The sequence below is a fragment of the Erithacus rubecula genome (genome assembly GCF_903797595.1).
Source record: "Erithacus rubecula genome assembly, chromosome: 6".
Taxonomy (NCBI): domain Eukaryota; kingdom Metazoa; phylum Chordata; class Aves; order Passeriformes; family Muscicapidae; genus Erithacus; species Erithacus rubecula.
In genome coordinates, this window is record NC_136688.1 from 55,144,007 (window position 1) to 55,157,109 (window position 13,103).

The following is a 13,103-nucleotide window of genomic DNA, read 5'->3' on the forward strand; positions in this document are numbered from 1 at the left end:
ATGGGCACCAGCAGCAGTGCCCATTGTGTGTGCAGGACACTCGGGGCCATGGTAAATTGGGGCACTGGGAGGAAAATTAAAGGAGTCGGGGTAACAGATGAGAGAAGACATCCCAAACTGGCAGGGGAAACTCTTGCTCATTGTAAGCAGAAACAAAAGAGCCTTTGGTTGCCAGGGTCTAATTTAGACACAGGCTGTACGTGGCAATTTCCATGGGAAAGAGCCCTGGTGAATCTTGGGGATGAAGGTTCCCACAAGTGCAGGGATTTTGCTGAAGTCCAGGATTAGCTGAACATGCTTAAAGGTCCCATTTACCTTTTTTTTCCTCCAGTTAAATTTGGGGTTTAAACTACTGAGATTAGCATTTGGAAGGAAACACTGTCCTGTGACACAGGGCTCCTTGACCCCTTTCCTCAGGCAGGGGAGGCAGGTTTTCCCCACTGTCCAGGGAAGTGGCAGAAGCACCAGGGTGTTCAAAACCACCATCCAGCCTTCCCCTTGGAGAAAGGGTTGGTGATGAGTGAGAATAAAGGGCCTGAGAAGAAGCAGGCAGAAAGGCTGCTCCAAGGAGAGCAACATGTCCAGATATGTCTGTCAGATAACAATACCTCAGCTCAAGCCCTTCACAGAGCTTAAAAATAATGATGACTCAATTCCAGGTGAAATACTCACCTGTAATGCTGCCCTCCTGCCTCAGTCAGGTTTGGGCTACTGATGGTGCTGCCATTGTTCCAAACTGGGAAGACAGCAACATCCCAGAAGCTGGAGGAGACCCTGGCCAGAGCAATTTGCAAACCCAACAACCCCATTCTTGGGATAAACGTGACACTGTGTCTCAGTTCAGAAGAAAACTGTGGTCAGCACCAATCCCTAACAAAGATCTTGATATCCTGTTTCTTCCAGACAGCATTTGGGAAAAGAAAGCCAGACTTTTGTGCAGGAGGCATCTCTGGGCAGCAGACAGGCCTGCAGTGACTGGAAGGTCTGGAACAGTTTCCTGTCTGGGTCTAGCAGCAGATAAGATGGAGATACATGAAATTGCCTCTTACTCCCAGCACACCTTGGCCAGTCTCCAAAAAGGGCTCATTAACAATCCCTGCAATGGTCTCCTGGCAGATGTGGTGGTTATGGTGGTGGTGTTGAAGTCATTGCAGTGGTTTGAAGATCTGGAGATCTGTTGCTGGAATCAAGTGAGGTCCCATTTAAGAAGAAATGCAGTTTTAGTTGTCACTGTTGAAAAAAAACTGAGGCCCTGACCCCAGTCCACGTTAAATGGTTGGAAATGAGAAGCCAGGTGATGAATAAACCCCTCATTTGAAGGAGGGGGAAGGAGGCACTGGAGGAACTGAGTCACCAGTTTTGAGCAATCCTGAACTAGCTGCTAAAATCCCTCAACTCCACTTTTACAAGACCTGCTGCCAACAGCAGCTGTGGGAGCTCAGAGCTGGAGCAGAACTGACACCACGGGCAAGTTAAAACTGTTCCAGGGCTAACTCCACACTGACACCTTACCTGGGGGAGCCCACGCAGGGAAGGCTTTGTCTTTGTCTGACCTAAGCTCATTTCAAGCTTCCTTCTTGAGATGAAAGGGTTTGGGGACTTTCCTTTGCAATTCCGCCCAGCAGCCTTTTGCCACAACACCTTCTAACCCCCACACCCCTGAGACCTGTGGTCCCCAAGCCTCTTTGCTCAAACTGCCCTCATTGAGGGTTTTCCCCAGTGTGGATGGGGCAGAAATGATGATTCTATGTGTCTTCACTGCCTGCAAGTGGCCTGAGGCACCTCTAAAATACAGTGAATCTTCTCAGTCCCAACCCAGAGCTGGGACCCCATTTCTTGAGGACATTGCCCTCTCCCCTCTCTTTTTTAGCTTCTGTTAAAGGCTTGAGAGGTGAGACAGCCTGGCTTCTCCCTCAGCTGCCAGTCATGTACATGGGCATCACTGGGACACTGGCTGTACCAAAGTCCCTGTGAGAACACACCAGGGTTGCAAACACCAACACTGCTCCCTCTCCTCCCTGCTTTTTGACCTCCTGCCCTCCTTCAGGCCTGGCTCCACCAGCAGGACACTTCCAGCCCATGGCAGCCTAGGGATGATGCTGAGTGCTGTGCCCAGGGGAAGGCAGCACGGGCAGTGGGGATGCAGAAGGTGACAGCCTTGTGCAAGGGCTGATGCAGATGTTCAGAAATGCTGCTGGACCAGCCCTACACACAATGACTACACAGCACATAAATGCCTTCCTAAGCCTTCCTCTCCCTCCTTCCTTACTCCTGTTCCCTGCTCTGTTTGGAGACAGGGAGCCAAGGGACCACACTGTGGTGACTGTACATAAACAATAGGAAGAGATGGAAAAACACACAAACCCCATGCCTGCTCACAGTTTTATCACCCACTTCTTGGTGTCTGGCATTTTTCTCCAAGCTCCAATGCCTGGCTTCACATCAATTCACAGACCTCAGCTTTCATCTAAAAAAATTATAATTGCATGACATTCCAGCTCCTATTGATGTGGAGAAGTGAAAGTCATAATCCAAAATACTCATAATACAGATGTTAAAAAAAAAAAAAAATTGAGGGGGAATAAAAAAAGAAAGAAAAGGACTCAGACACTCATTATTTTGGAAAGCACTTGATTCCTGAGTGAGCTGCAATTTTGAGACAACCTGACTCATCATTTCTGAATGCTCTGGTTTGGCAGCTCTGTATATATTTAGTAATACAAACCCTGACTTGCAGCTTCCAATGAGAATCCTAATGGCATGATAAGACAGATTTCCATCTCATTCACGTCATTTCCAAATACCAGGACATTTACTTAGCGGGAAGAGTTGTAAAAGCTGTGAAATGCTCTCTCTGGGGAGGAGCAGAAACCTTCTGGCTCCACAACTGAGCAGCTGAGCAAACAGGGGGAGCAGGCAGCAGTGAGCAGCTCCTTCCTTTTGGCCAAGGGACAGAGCAGATGATCCCAGCCACGTTTTCCTCTTCACTGCTCCTGGCTCTGGGCTTTGCTAATCAAGTCCATTGCCATCCCACAGCCACTGGAGCAGCTCTCAAATCTGACTGGAGAAAGAGCAGCTTCTGTAGGAGGAGCACACAGCTCCAGGGGAAGAACTACTGCTGCAAACCATTCAGGACTTCACAAGGAGTGAGGAACCTGTGCCAGTCCTTGTGAATGCACTCAAAGCATTCTCATCCAGCAGTCAGAATTGAATTCTTTACCATAAAATCCCCTGGGCACTGGAAGTCTGTGAGATTTTTTCCATTGCCTATCAAGCAGTGGTATTAAAAACCATGTCTTTGGCAGCACAACCAGCAGGAGTAGTTGCAAGATGATTTTCATCTCTTCATCCCAGACCATCTGCTTCTTACCCTCAACTTTCAAAGGCCTTGAAGGAGACATAGGCCATTGAATTTTATAGCTAGATTTCATGAACCTCTTTGAAAATGAAAGGATTGCACCAAACACAAATTTACAGACATCAAAGGGATCTTCTTTTTTCCTGCAAGCACTAAAAGCAGTGCAAAGGGAACTAATTACAATTTGCTCAATTGCCAGTTTTCACACTGGAGTGAATACAAGCATTTTATGCTTTAAACCTTACAAACTTTTGGCTGCCAGCTTAATATACTTCTTAAGCCAGAAGCAAATTAATAGACTAAAACCATCTTGCACCCACTGAGGCAAGCACTGAAGCCAAAAAAGCTGGCAGGGTAGCTCCTGGAAAACTCCTGCACTTTTTTTGTACCCTTGTTTGATTTTTTTTCTTTCTTCAATAAATCAATATTTCTTTATATATTCAGTGGCAGTGCAAACACTAGTCTAGCTTTTTCAAAAGCAAAGCTATTGCATTGATACTTTTTATTGAGCTGATCTTCATCCATACTGCTGACAGAGTCTCAGGGAACACAACTGAAAAGGCAGCTCCTCATAAAAAGTATGGGAGAGTTCAGGGATCTTGGCCAAATGTGGCTGACTCAGGATCTGCTGACTCCAGTGGCTGGAAGCATTACACAGACATAAGAGTTCCAGGCAGGCAGTGGAGGGGAAGAGCTGCCCTAAATTATAAATCAGGATCCAGGTGAATACTGTGAAAATCAAGAAAATTCCTATATAGCAGAAAACCTTAGGTTTCCAATTCCAATGACAGATCTGCCCATGAATTTGCACCAAGGGTGATGGAAGGGTGCAGTGACCCTGATGCCACTTTAAATCAATGAAAAGTGAAGCTGGAGGAGAAACTCCCTTTGTCATTTGAACCCTGCCCCATTAAGCCAACAAGCCCTGGGCCACAGCAAGTACTGACTGGCCACAGTGAGAGCTCTCCTGCTCCCCAAAATACCATCTCATATCCTCCAGAGATGTACAAGCTTTCTGGTTTGCAGCTCACAACAGTCCTAACCACCTCCAGAGGTGACTTAGTTCCCATTCTCCAAGCTTTCAGGACACAGATTGGTGAGTATTAATATGAAATAAGATATAATATTGACACACCACTAAAGCTCTCCAAAGGTGACTACTGCACATTCTTCATGCTGTCAGCAATGTGAACTCTCAGATCCTGGGGCCATGGAAATGGTATCACATTTTGTGCTGAAGGCAAAACTGTGGCAGTAATTTCTTCAGTAGGAACTATTCTATAAGGTCTCCTGAGCCTCAGAGAATAACACAACCAATGAAATCCTGGGATGATACCACTGTGCTGGCAAAAAAAAAAAAAAGGTGTATCACTGTTCTCCAGAACTGATCACCAGGGAAGGAGAGGCTGCTCACAATCCTTAAGAGAGTCAAAAAGCCACCAACACATAATTCAGTTAGTTTTGGGGCTCCCACCCTTGGTGGCCAACTTAGCTGCACTTACACCTTGCCAAGTGAGCACTGCTGCAGTCATAATCCCATGAAACTGGGTAGGAACTGCAGTGAGGAAATGCTTTGGGTGATGTCTGCACCAGAAGAGTGAACACCACGTGCCATTCACACGTGAACAAGGTGCCACAGTGACCCCCTCATGCAAATGCATCCATCCCTGTATTGCTTCTTCCCATATGGGAAAGCAACTCTAGCCAGCCTGCAGGGCTGGTTCTTGGATCATTTTTGTGGAATTCTGCTCTTTTTTCCCTGCTTACACAACACAGCCTGTCCTTCTTCCTTTCTTGCCCCGTGTTGGAGGAGCTGGTATCTACACAGCAGCAAAGGGATGGGCTGCAATGTGGCCAGAAGGTGCCCAGGGGGGGGAAGGGAGATCAGAGGGTGAAGCTGTGCTTACCAGAAGAGGAGACACAGGAAAGAAAGGGGGAGAACTGGTGGAACACACAGGCTCAAAGACACGAAGAATCCAAGGGTAACTGAGTCTCTGCCCCAGCTGCCAGACAGTTCAGAGATGCTTTAGAGGTACAAGTAACTCAGTTGAGTAGAGGGGACTGGAGTGGGAAGGAATAACTCTTGCATGTACATCTCAGCTTTGATTTCTCCTTTCTACCTCGTTCTCCCAGCAGGTGAGCATGTACAGAGCAGAGGGCTGTGCTGTAATGGGGGCTGTACCTCTGTAATTTCCATGCCCCAGGCTCCTGCTCCCCTACACAACATCCACAGCTGCAGTGGGGAAAGGTCTGTGCAGAACTGTCCCTCTCTGCTGCACCTCACTCTTCTCTCAAGTTAAAGCATGTGGGGAGCCCTATACAAACATCATCAGTTTTGCAAGAGGTTAGAAATCCTTCTCCAGGAATTCATATCTGCCCAAGGAAGAGGCTATAAACCTGTCATACAGTTTCAAGCCCAGCAAGGAGTGCAAAGGTGTGCCAAGGAGCTACAGAAAAATCATCCAGCTTCCAGGAGAATAAGAAAAGCACAGAACTATCTCCCAGAGCATCTGGGCTCTAAAATCTGCAATGAAAAATCATCTCAGTCTGCCTGCAGCAGAAGCTTGAGGATGCAACTGATAAGAAGTGCCCTGTAAGTAATGAGCTCTTAAATCCAAACAAAACCAAGTCACTCCATCTTTAGATAAGGTTTATCACTCTCATGGGAGAAAAGCTGTCCTTTTGTGCTACCTTTTGGTTGGTAACTCTGCTTTCAAGCAGCTTGTCAGTTCTGTGGCTCCCATTGCAATAATGCTACAAATAATTTAAGTGCTACCACTTTGGATCAAAATTTTAATGAGGCACTAAACCCACAAAAGGGGCTCTGTGTAACATAATTAAATAGAAAGGGCCTAAATAAACAGTACAACAAGTTACATTATAGTTGAAAACAGCTGGGAGGCAAAGAAAGGAGCATTGAAGATGCATGATGTAAAAAGGCATTTCACAGAATGCAAACACTAAAACTTTTCAACACGCACAAAGAGTAAAACACTACAAGCACATGACTTCCCTTTGATTTGGAAGAATCTGTGTGGGGCACAGGGCATTTGTTTTTTTTTTCCTTCTGCTAGTCAGCACAATGAAATATTTCACGTGGGAACCCAAACAGTGTCAAAAAGAGCCATTTGTGCTTCGGAAAGAAATAAATACTGCAGGAAACAGGTAAAGTCAGTAGGGACATCTGGTTCAGTCAGGCCATGGGATGTTAGATCATGTCTCCAAAAAGCTGGACAGTGCTGGGACTCCTCAAAAGAGTCTTGCAAACAATCAGCATTGTAACAAGACTGTTTGGCTCAGGGCTGCAAGACACTTGTTTCATGCTCATGCCGACTCCTCGAATCCACTGCAAGCGGTGACATTCAGGCTGAGCCAACAGCTCAGCATCCAGTGCTCTGTCTGCATCAGCTATTTACAATCTCATGTTTGTTCCACCCCTGTCAATATTTGATCCAAGAGCTGCAGAAGTCCTACAAACACAGGAAGGTTTCAATTTCACATTAAGGTAACACTGACAGTGGTGCTGCTGTATCGTTCCAGTCAGTGCACTGCTACTCCTTGAGAATGAAATTACTGGTAAACTTGTTTTTCATTTAATTTCCTCCCAGTCCTCTAAGCAACCTTTCTCCAGAGCCACAGCTATTGCTGCAGTTCTGGGCTGGTGAATGAAAAGTTTCTAAATTCATCTTGGTTTATCATTGGAAGGATGCCTTCTTCAATGGGGGTCAGGATGGGCTCCTCTTTTATAAAATCTGGATCAAAGTTGCTCACGTCATCTTTGGATTTCTGTCAAATGGAAAACACAAAGGAAAGACATGTCAAAAGTGTGTATCATCTGCTTGATCCTTGCTCTGCATCTGAGTGCACTGAACCTTCACTTCCATAACCCAGGCTGAGCTGAGAGCCTTTCTGGGCTTGGACTGGGAGCAGCCTCTCATAGAGCAAAGCTTTTTCCAGCCTCTGAAGGTTTCTGACAGGGAACCCCCTCTCAGATTTAACTGACAGCAACTCTGGGGGCTTCCCTGGCCAGACATGGCAGGGCAGGGCACACAAATCAGTCCCTCCCCTCAAGTGGCAGCACACACCCCATGCAGTTATCAGCTGTGCTCCCAAGTGACTCCCCACAGTCCCTCCTTATCTGCTGAGTGCCTCAGCTGGGTTTTGGGGAGGGGGTGGAGGACACTCCTCTTACTGCCAGCCATTAAACTGGCACAATACTGAATTACTGGGCCGTGGGAAGACAAATGGCTGGCCTCCAGGTGCTGGATTCCTTGCAGTGTGCCAAGGGGGGGCTGTTTAGAATGCACACTCACAAACTGGGTCTGTGGCACATTTTCATGAGGCGCCTGTTTTTCCTGCACCCAGAGCAAGATATTTTATTGACATTGAGGTCAATAAAATGTATTGACATTGAAGTCTAACATTCCCAGATCCTGCCCAGCTTGTGGCAGACTGAGCAGGCTCTCAGTCTTTGATTCAGGCTAAGGGGCAACCCAAGATCCTGCTTTTGAGCTGTCACTACTCCTCAAGTAGCTGATCCTGCACCCAGAGTTCAGGGAGAAGAACTGGTGGATCATTGCACTGAGAGCTTGCAGAGTGACCACAGCATGAGACAAGCCACTCCAGGCAATAATCTGTGAGACAAGGAAACCATGGGACAACCCTGGAAAGGCTCTCCATGAAGAGCAGTGCTCTTCTCTTACAGAGCATCCTTAGGGCTGTGTGACACTACTGGGGACAGGGGCAGCACTGTGGCCATTTGAAGCACTCCCTGACAGTGACCTGAGCAGGGAACACTCTGCTGGGTGTTGAACAGACACAGAGACAGCCCTGATGTGGAGGGGTAGGTGGAGTGAGCAGGATGAGAATTACTTACCCTGTTTTACCTCAAAGGGTACTTGAGTGCCTAACCTGCTGCAGCTGCTTTTACAAACTGCCTCTTTTCACTGAGCTGCCTGTGAAAATCCAGCACGGAGGGGAAAACAGGAGACTAACCAGGCGGCCAACCAGCAGCCAAACCAAGGCCAGTGACTCCCTCACTTCCCTTCCCTCACCTCTTTCCAGTCTCACAGGAACAAATCTGCTTATAGAAGCAAAAAGAGGGACCCCCCCCGCGGGATGCCCTCCCCCAGCATCCCTCCCCACGTACAATGCGGGGTCTGAAGGGGGGCTCCATCTGCCGCTGGTTCAGCAGGTCCCAGTCCAGCTCCCTGAAGTAGGGGTGCCGCAGGATCGCGCTCTCGCCGCCCAGCCCGGCGCTGCCCAGCCGCATCGTGGGGTTCTTGGTCATGAACTGCAAGGCAGAAAGGGCTGTTTGTTCCCTCCCATCCGGCACAGCCACGGCAGGGGTGCCCATTAGCAGCCACACAAAAGCTTGTCCTCGGCTTTCCTGTTGAACCCAGTTGTTGGCCAGGCTGCTCGAGTTCCTAGTAATGGAACCGCATGCAAGGAACGAAACTCGCTCCCCGCAGGAAGAAGCTGGGGTGCACTTCTCTATATTTGCTTTTGCTTTTGGTGAAATCCTTGATTACCACACTAGGAAAAGAAAGTTGAATTGCATCATTTGCAATATTACAAATATTGCCCAGTGTATTTGGTCGTTATTTGTTTCTGTATTAATTTCTCAGATTTCTCAAACTTGCTGTCAGATGCTGCCCAGCAGCCAGCCAGGCTTTGGACTGGAGTCAGTCCTGAGCTGTGCCTTTTTCCTAAACCTCTCCCTGCTGAAGCACTGCCAGATGCCTACGCTTTCCTTCCTGCCATCTCAGGAAACAGAGGAAAACAGGCAAGGCTCTGGTTTTTAGAGCCCTCTGACCCTGAGCTGATGAGAGCAGACAGGTGACTGTCTCCCCTCTTGCTGCTGAAACACCAATAAACGATTCATTTTGAAACATTTTTATTCTGCTGCCAGCAAGAAGAAATCTCATATCTCAGCCAAAGTGCCCTGACTTGCCAGGGAGCAATGAGGAAAGCCATACATCACACAGATGGTGTGAGAGGGCCCTGGTGGGTGCCCTTTAGCTCCTGATGAAAATGATGAAGTGTGAGTGCTGTGGATATTCTTAAAGGGGAGGAGGAGAATCTTTTCCCAGGAAGGAAAAGAGCTGGTTGGCTTGTTAATTAGGATCACAGTTCTTGAAAATTCAGTAATAAACCAATCTCTCCCTTTCCCTTCGAGTATTCCAATCACTGGAGAAATCAGGTTATGTTTAAACAGGGAAAATAGCTGCTTTTATTTGCCTATTGAAACAGCAGCATAAAGCAAGCTGCACTCTGGTGGAGGTGTCCAGACCATTTCCTGGAAGATGAAAGAGCATTATGTTTAGCAAACAGCTGAACCAGCCAAACCAGACAATCGGTCACTGTTTCAGCAATGGCCAAGTCTGCTGCATCCCAGCAATGGGGAAATCAGAACAACTTCATTCTGACTGCAGGAGCCTTTCACAAGGTACAAACTCTCCTAGGATAAGAGGATAAAAGGTCTAGTCATTCCTCTCTACAGGGAAGGTGGGGAGGAGAAAGACAACTGCCCAGTTTATAGAATTCTCCCAAGACCCCATTCTGAAGGGGCTACAGGGACAAAGCAGATGGGGCATCTTTAGCTGATACCCTGTAGGACCCCAGACCAACTCCCCAGCTCCACCCTGACCCCCCTGAGCCCTTTGAGGTCATGTGCTGCCACAGGATTCCCCACAGCAGCACTGTTTTCCAGCATTCCACACAAAACATCAGTAGGAAGAGCTGCCAGGTGCCAGATCTGTACAAGGAGTCACCAGGACAGGAACAAAGCTGAAGTGGAGCTGCAGCTGGGCTCTTCCCATGCTCCTGTGGACTCCTCAGCCCCTGGTGATGCAGCATTCCTGAGCCAGGCCCAAGGATAAGCAGAAATTCTGTATCTCCCCAACCCTTCCAGCCTGCTCCTCTCCCTGTCTACCAGCAGAACTTCAACACCATTTCTTTCCCAAGAAACTGCTCCAGGATTTCTGTGGGATAGTGACATACCCAGAAACACCTTGGTTTTCAAAAAGAAATGGGTCCAAGCCAAAATCTCTGAGAGACCTGGTTCAGACAAGCCTTTGCAAGTCTTGAACTAGGTTTCTTTGTTTAGCAAAAACAAAGCAGAAATTTCCTGGCAGCCCTGTCTTTCTCTAGAAATTCATTCTTTGTCCCCACAGATGGGTATCTGCACCTCACTAGCTCTTATTTGCATTGCTGAAACACCTAGAAAGCTCAAACAAGACCAGAGCTTGCTTGTGCTGGGCGTGGTATAGACCAAAACATTCCAAAAAAACAAGAAAGTCTCCAAAAAAAATGGAGAAAAGGTCTGGGAATACATCACATGTCTCCTGGCTCCTGCTCTACTGCCACCTCCATTACACCAGGAGTCTTCTGTTAAATGTGGGAAAGGGAAAAAAATAATCATGAAAGTAAATAAACTCTGAAAAGGGACTAGAACACACTTGGCTTGGGTTCCCATTCATGCTCAACCATATAAGACCAAAGCCTAACCCAACTGCCCATTTCCAGACCAGTTCAGAGCCCTGGGATATAAAGGTCTGTTTACATTCCTATTTGCTTGATGTACTCATGTGATGCCAAAAACTGCACCAAGCTAAGGCATCCAATGCAACAAGTGAAGAGCCAACATAAATTCACTCCTGGCTGCTTAAAAACACCCTTTTTGTCAGGACAATGAGGATTAGGCAAAGGCCATCTCTTAAACTGGGCTGTTTTGAGGTCTGAAAAAGTAAAACAACATTCAAACCAAAGCTCCTCAAATTCAAGTGGTCAGCTCCAGTTTGTCCATTGTACCCAGAGACTGGGAAACCTCAGCTGGGGAACTCTAGGCACCATCCACTCCATAATGGGTGCCTAAAGGAGGCAGGAGATGAGTGAAGGATTCAAGTTCATCCACTGCTGGAGCACATTCCCCTGGCTGGCTCCTGAAACCAATTCCAGGTTTCCAAAAAACCCCTCTGAATATTCTTTGCCTCCAACAGGAATGAGCTGACCTATGCTCAGTGCTGCTGCCTCTCTGGCTCTGTAAAAGCAGGGCTGTGAAACACAAGGGGCTGCAGTGCACAAAACACTGTGGAGAGGACTCTTGTTTCCCAGGAACTGGAAACACTCAATGCAGGCTAGCAGGATCTTGAAAATGAGTTACAGGCCATGCACTGCACCAAGAGTATGAGCACAGAGGGAAGAGGCTTCTCCCACTGGTCTGCTTCAGCAGAAATGTGGCACAGGTTGCCCAGAGAATGTCTCATCCTGGAAGAACTCAAGGTCAGGTTGGTTGTGGCTCTGAGCAAAGTGGAACACAGCCCTGTGCTCTGGGCAGGGCAGCACCATGCAAGGTTACCCAGCACCTCTGCACCCAGGGGACATGATGGAAAACCAGAGCCTGGCCATGGCTGCTCCTCCCTTGCAGAAAATCTCCAGGTGAATTTTGGAGGTGGCAGGTCTGTCACAGCCTGGTGAAGGGGGTGTGTTTATCTGGCTCCAGTCTTTATCTGGGCTGAAAAGAGGAGTGCAAATGATGACTCCAACAGAGACAGCACTGATGTTCTGCACTGGGACAGCTGCCTGCTTTGCTGTATATAAACAGGTATATAAAATGACAGAATGAGATTTTTGAAGCCCACCCCCACTAAAATGAATAACAAAGCCTCTCAAACACGATTTGAATTCACCTGGAATTACTGCACTGACACAAAAATGGATGAATTTTCAGTTTGTGTTGCCAAGTAGGCAGAAAAACCCAAAAGACTCCAGTGACCTCTCAAAGGCTCCAAAACCCATGAATCCTGCTTCCTCCCTGCCTGAGGCTGCACTGACACTTCTCTGCTGCAGCAGGGCAGCATCTGGCAGACCATCTCTGCTGCCCCTACAGTCTGATGGCACTTCCAGCAAAGCAAACAGCTCAAGATTTCTGAAAAACTTCATTACAAGCTCAGCCTCCACCTCTGGAATGAGTACCTGCAGCCCTTGCCTGTGTCCTGACCATGTGAGAGGCTCTTGTGCAGCAGAGGGGTGAAGTGCTGAGACTGCACAGACACTGTCCTCTGCACACACAGGGGACAGGTTTTCAGAAATGCAGCTCCTCTTCCCTGTGATCCCCTTGGCTGCACTCAGAAACAGCTGGAAAATGTCTTGCAAAGTGTTGGCTGCTCCTGGCATTCCTGGGAAGGCCAGAGTTTGACACTTGCTTCACAGGTTTGATAGCCCTAAAGGTCCTTCCAAGGACAACCCTCCAATGCAGGTGGTGAGAGATGTTCAGCAGAAAGTTTTTTTTGTGGAAAGATGTCATCTCCTAGTGCTTAATTATCTCTATTTTTCCACAATAACCATGAATGCATCACAAACCTTAGCCTCTGGCACACAGACGAAGAAATGAAGAAATGCAAAGAAAAAAAATTAACAGTAACAACAACATGGAAACCTGAGTAAAAAGAAACCCAAATCCAAGACGCCTTCCAGCAAAACCAATAGCAACACAATCAAGCTCAAACCTGAACCAGACTGACAAGCCCTTGCTCTGTGACCACATCCAGCCATGGGAAATGATCCCATTCCCAGGGTAAGGAGCCCCTTGGGAGCATCCTCAGACTGGATCCTTTGGGCTACACCAGTTTGCTGAGCAGCAAACTGGAGCAAGGCTCTCCCTGACCTCAGCTAACCCTCCCAGCAGCATTGCAGCCAAAACCAGCAGCTGGCATGAGCCAAAACCATGACTTCACAAGATCAT

The 13,103-nt window shown here is 47.6% G+C and overlaps 1 protein-coding gene across 1 annotated transcript in view; it reads right to left on the reverse strand.

The window, feature by feature from the left end:
* Nucleotides 1-6,131: 6,131 nt before the first annotated feature.
* The window catches only part of PRKCH (protein kinase C eta), a 111,081-nt gene continuing 104,109 nt past the window's right edge, over nt 6,132-13,103 (reverse strand). The window contains exons 13-14 of the mRNA XM_079309322.1: nt 8,508-8,651; nt 6,132-7,144 (exon numbers count right to left, since the gene is read on the reverse strand). Coding sequence (XP_079165448.1) covers nt 6,998-7,144; nt 8,508-8,651 — 291 coding nt within the window. The 3' untranslated portion in view covers nt 6,132-6,997. The remainder of the gene's footprint in view (nt 7,145-8,507; nt 8,652-13,103) is intronic.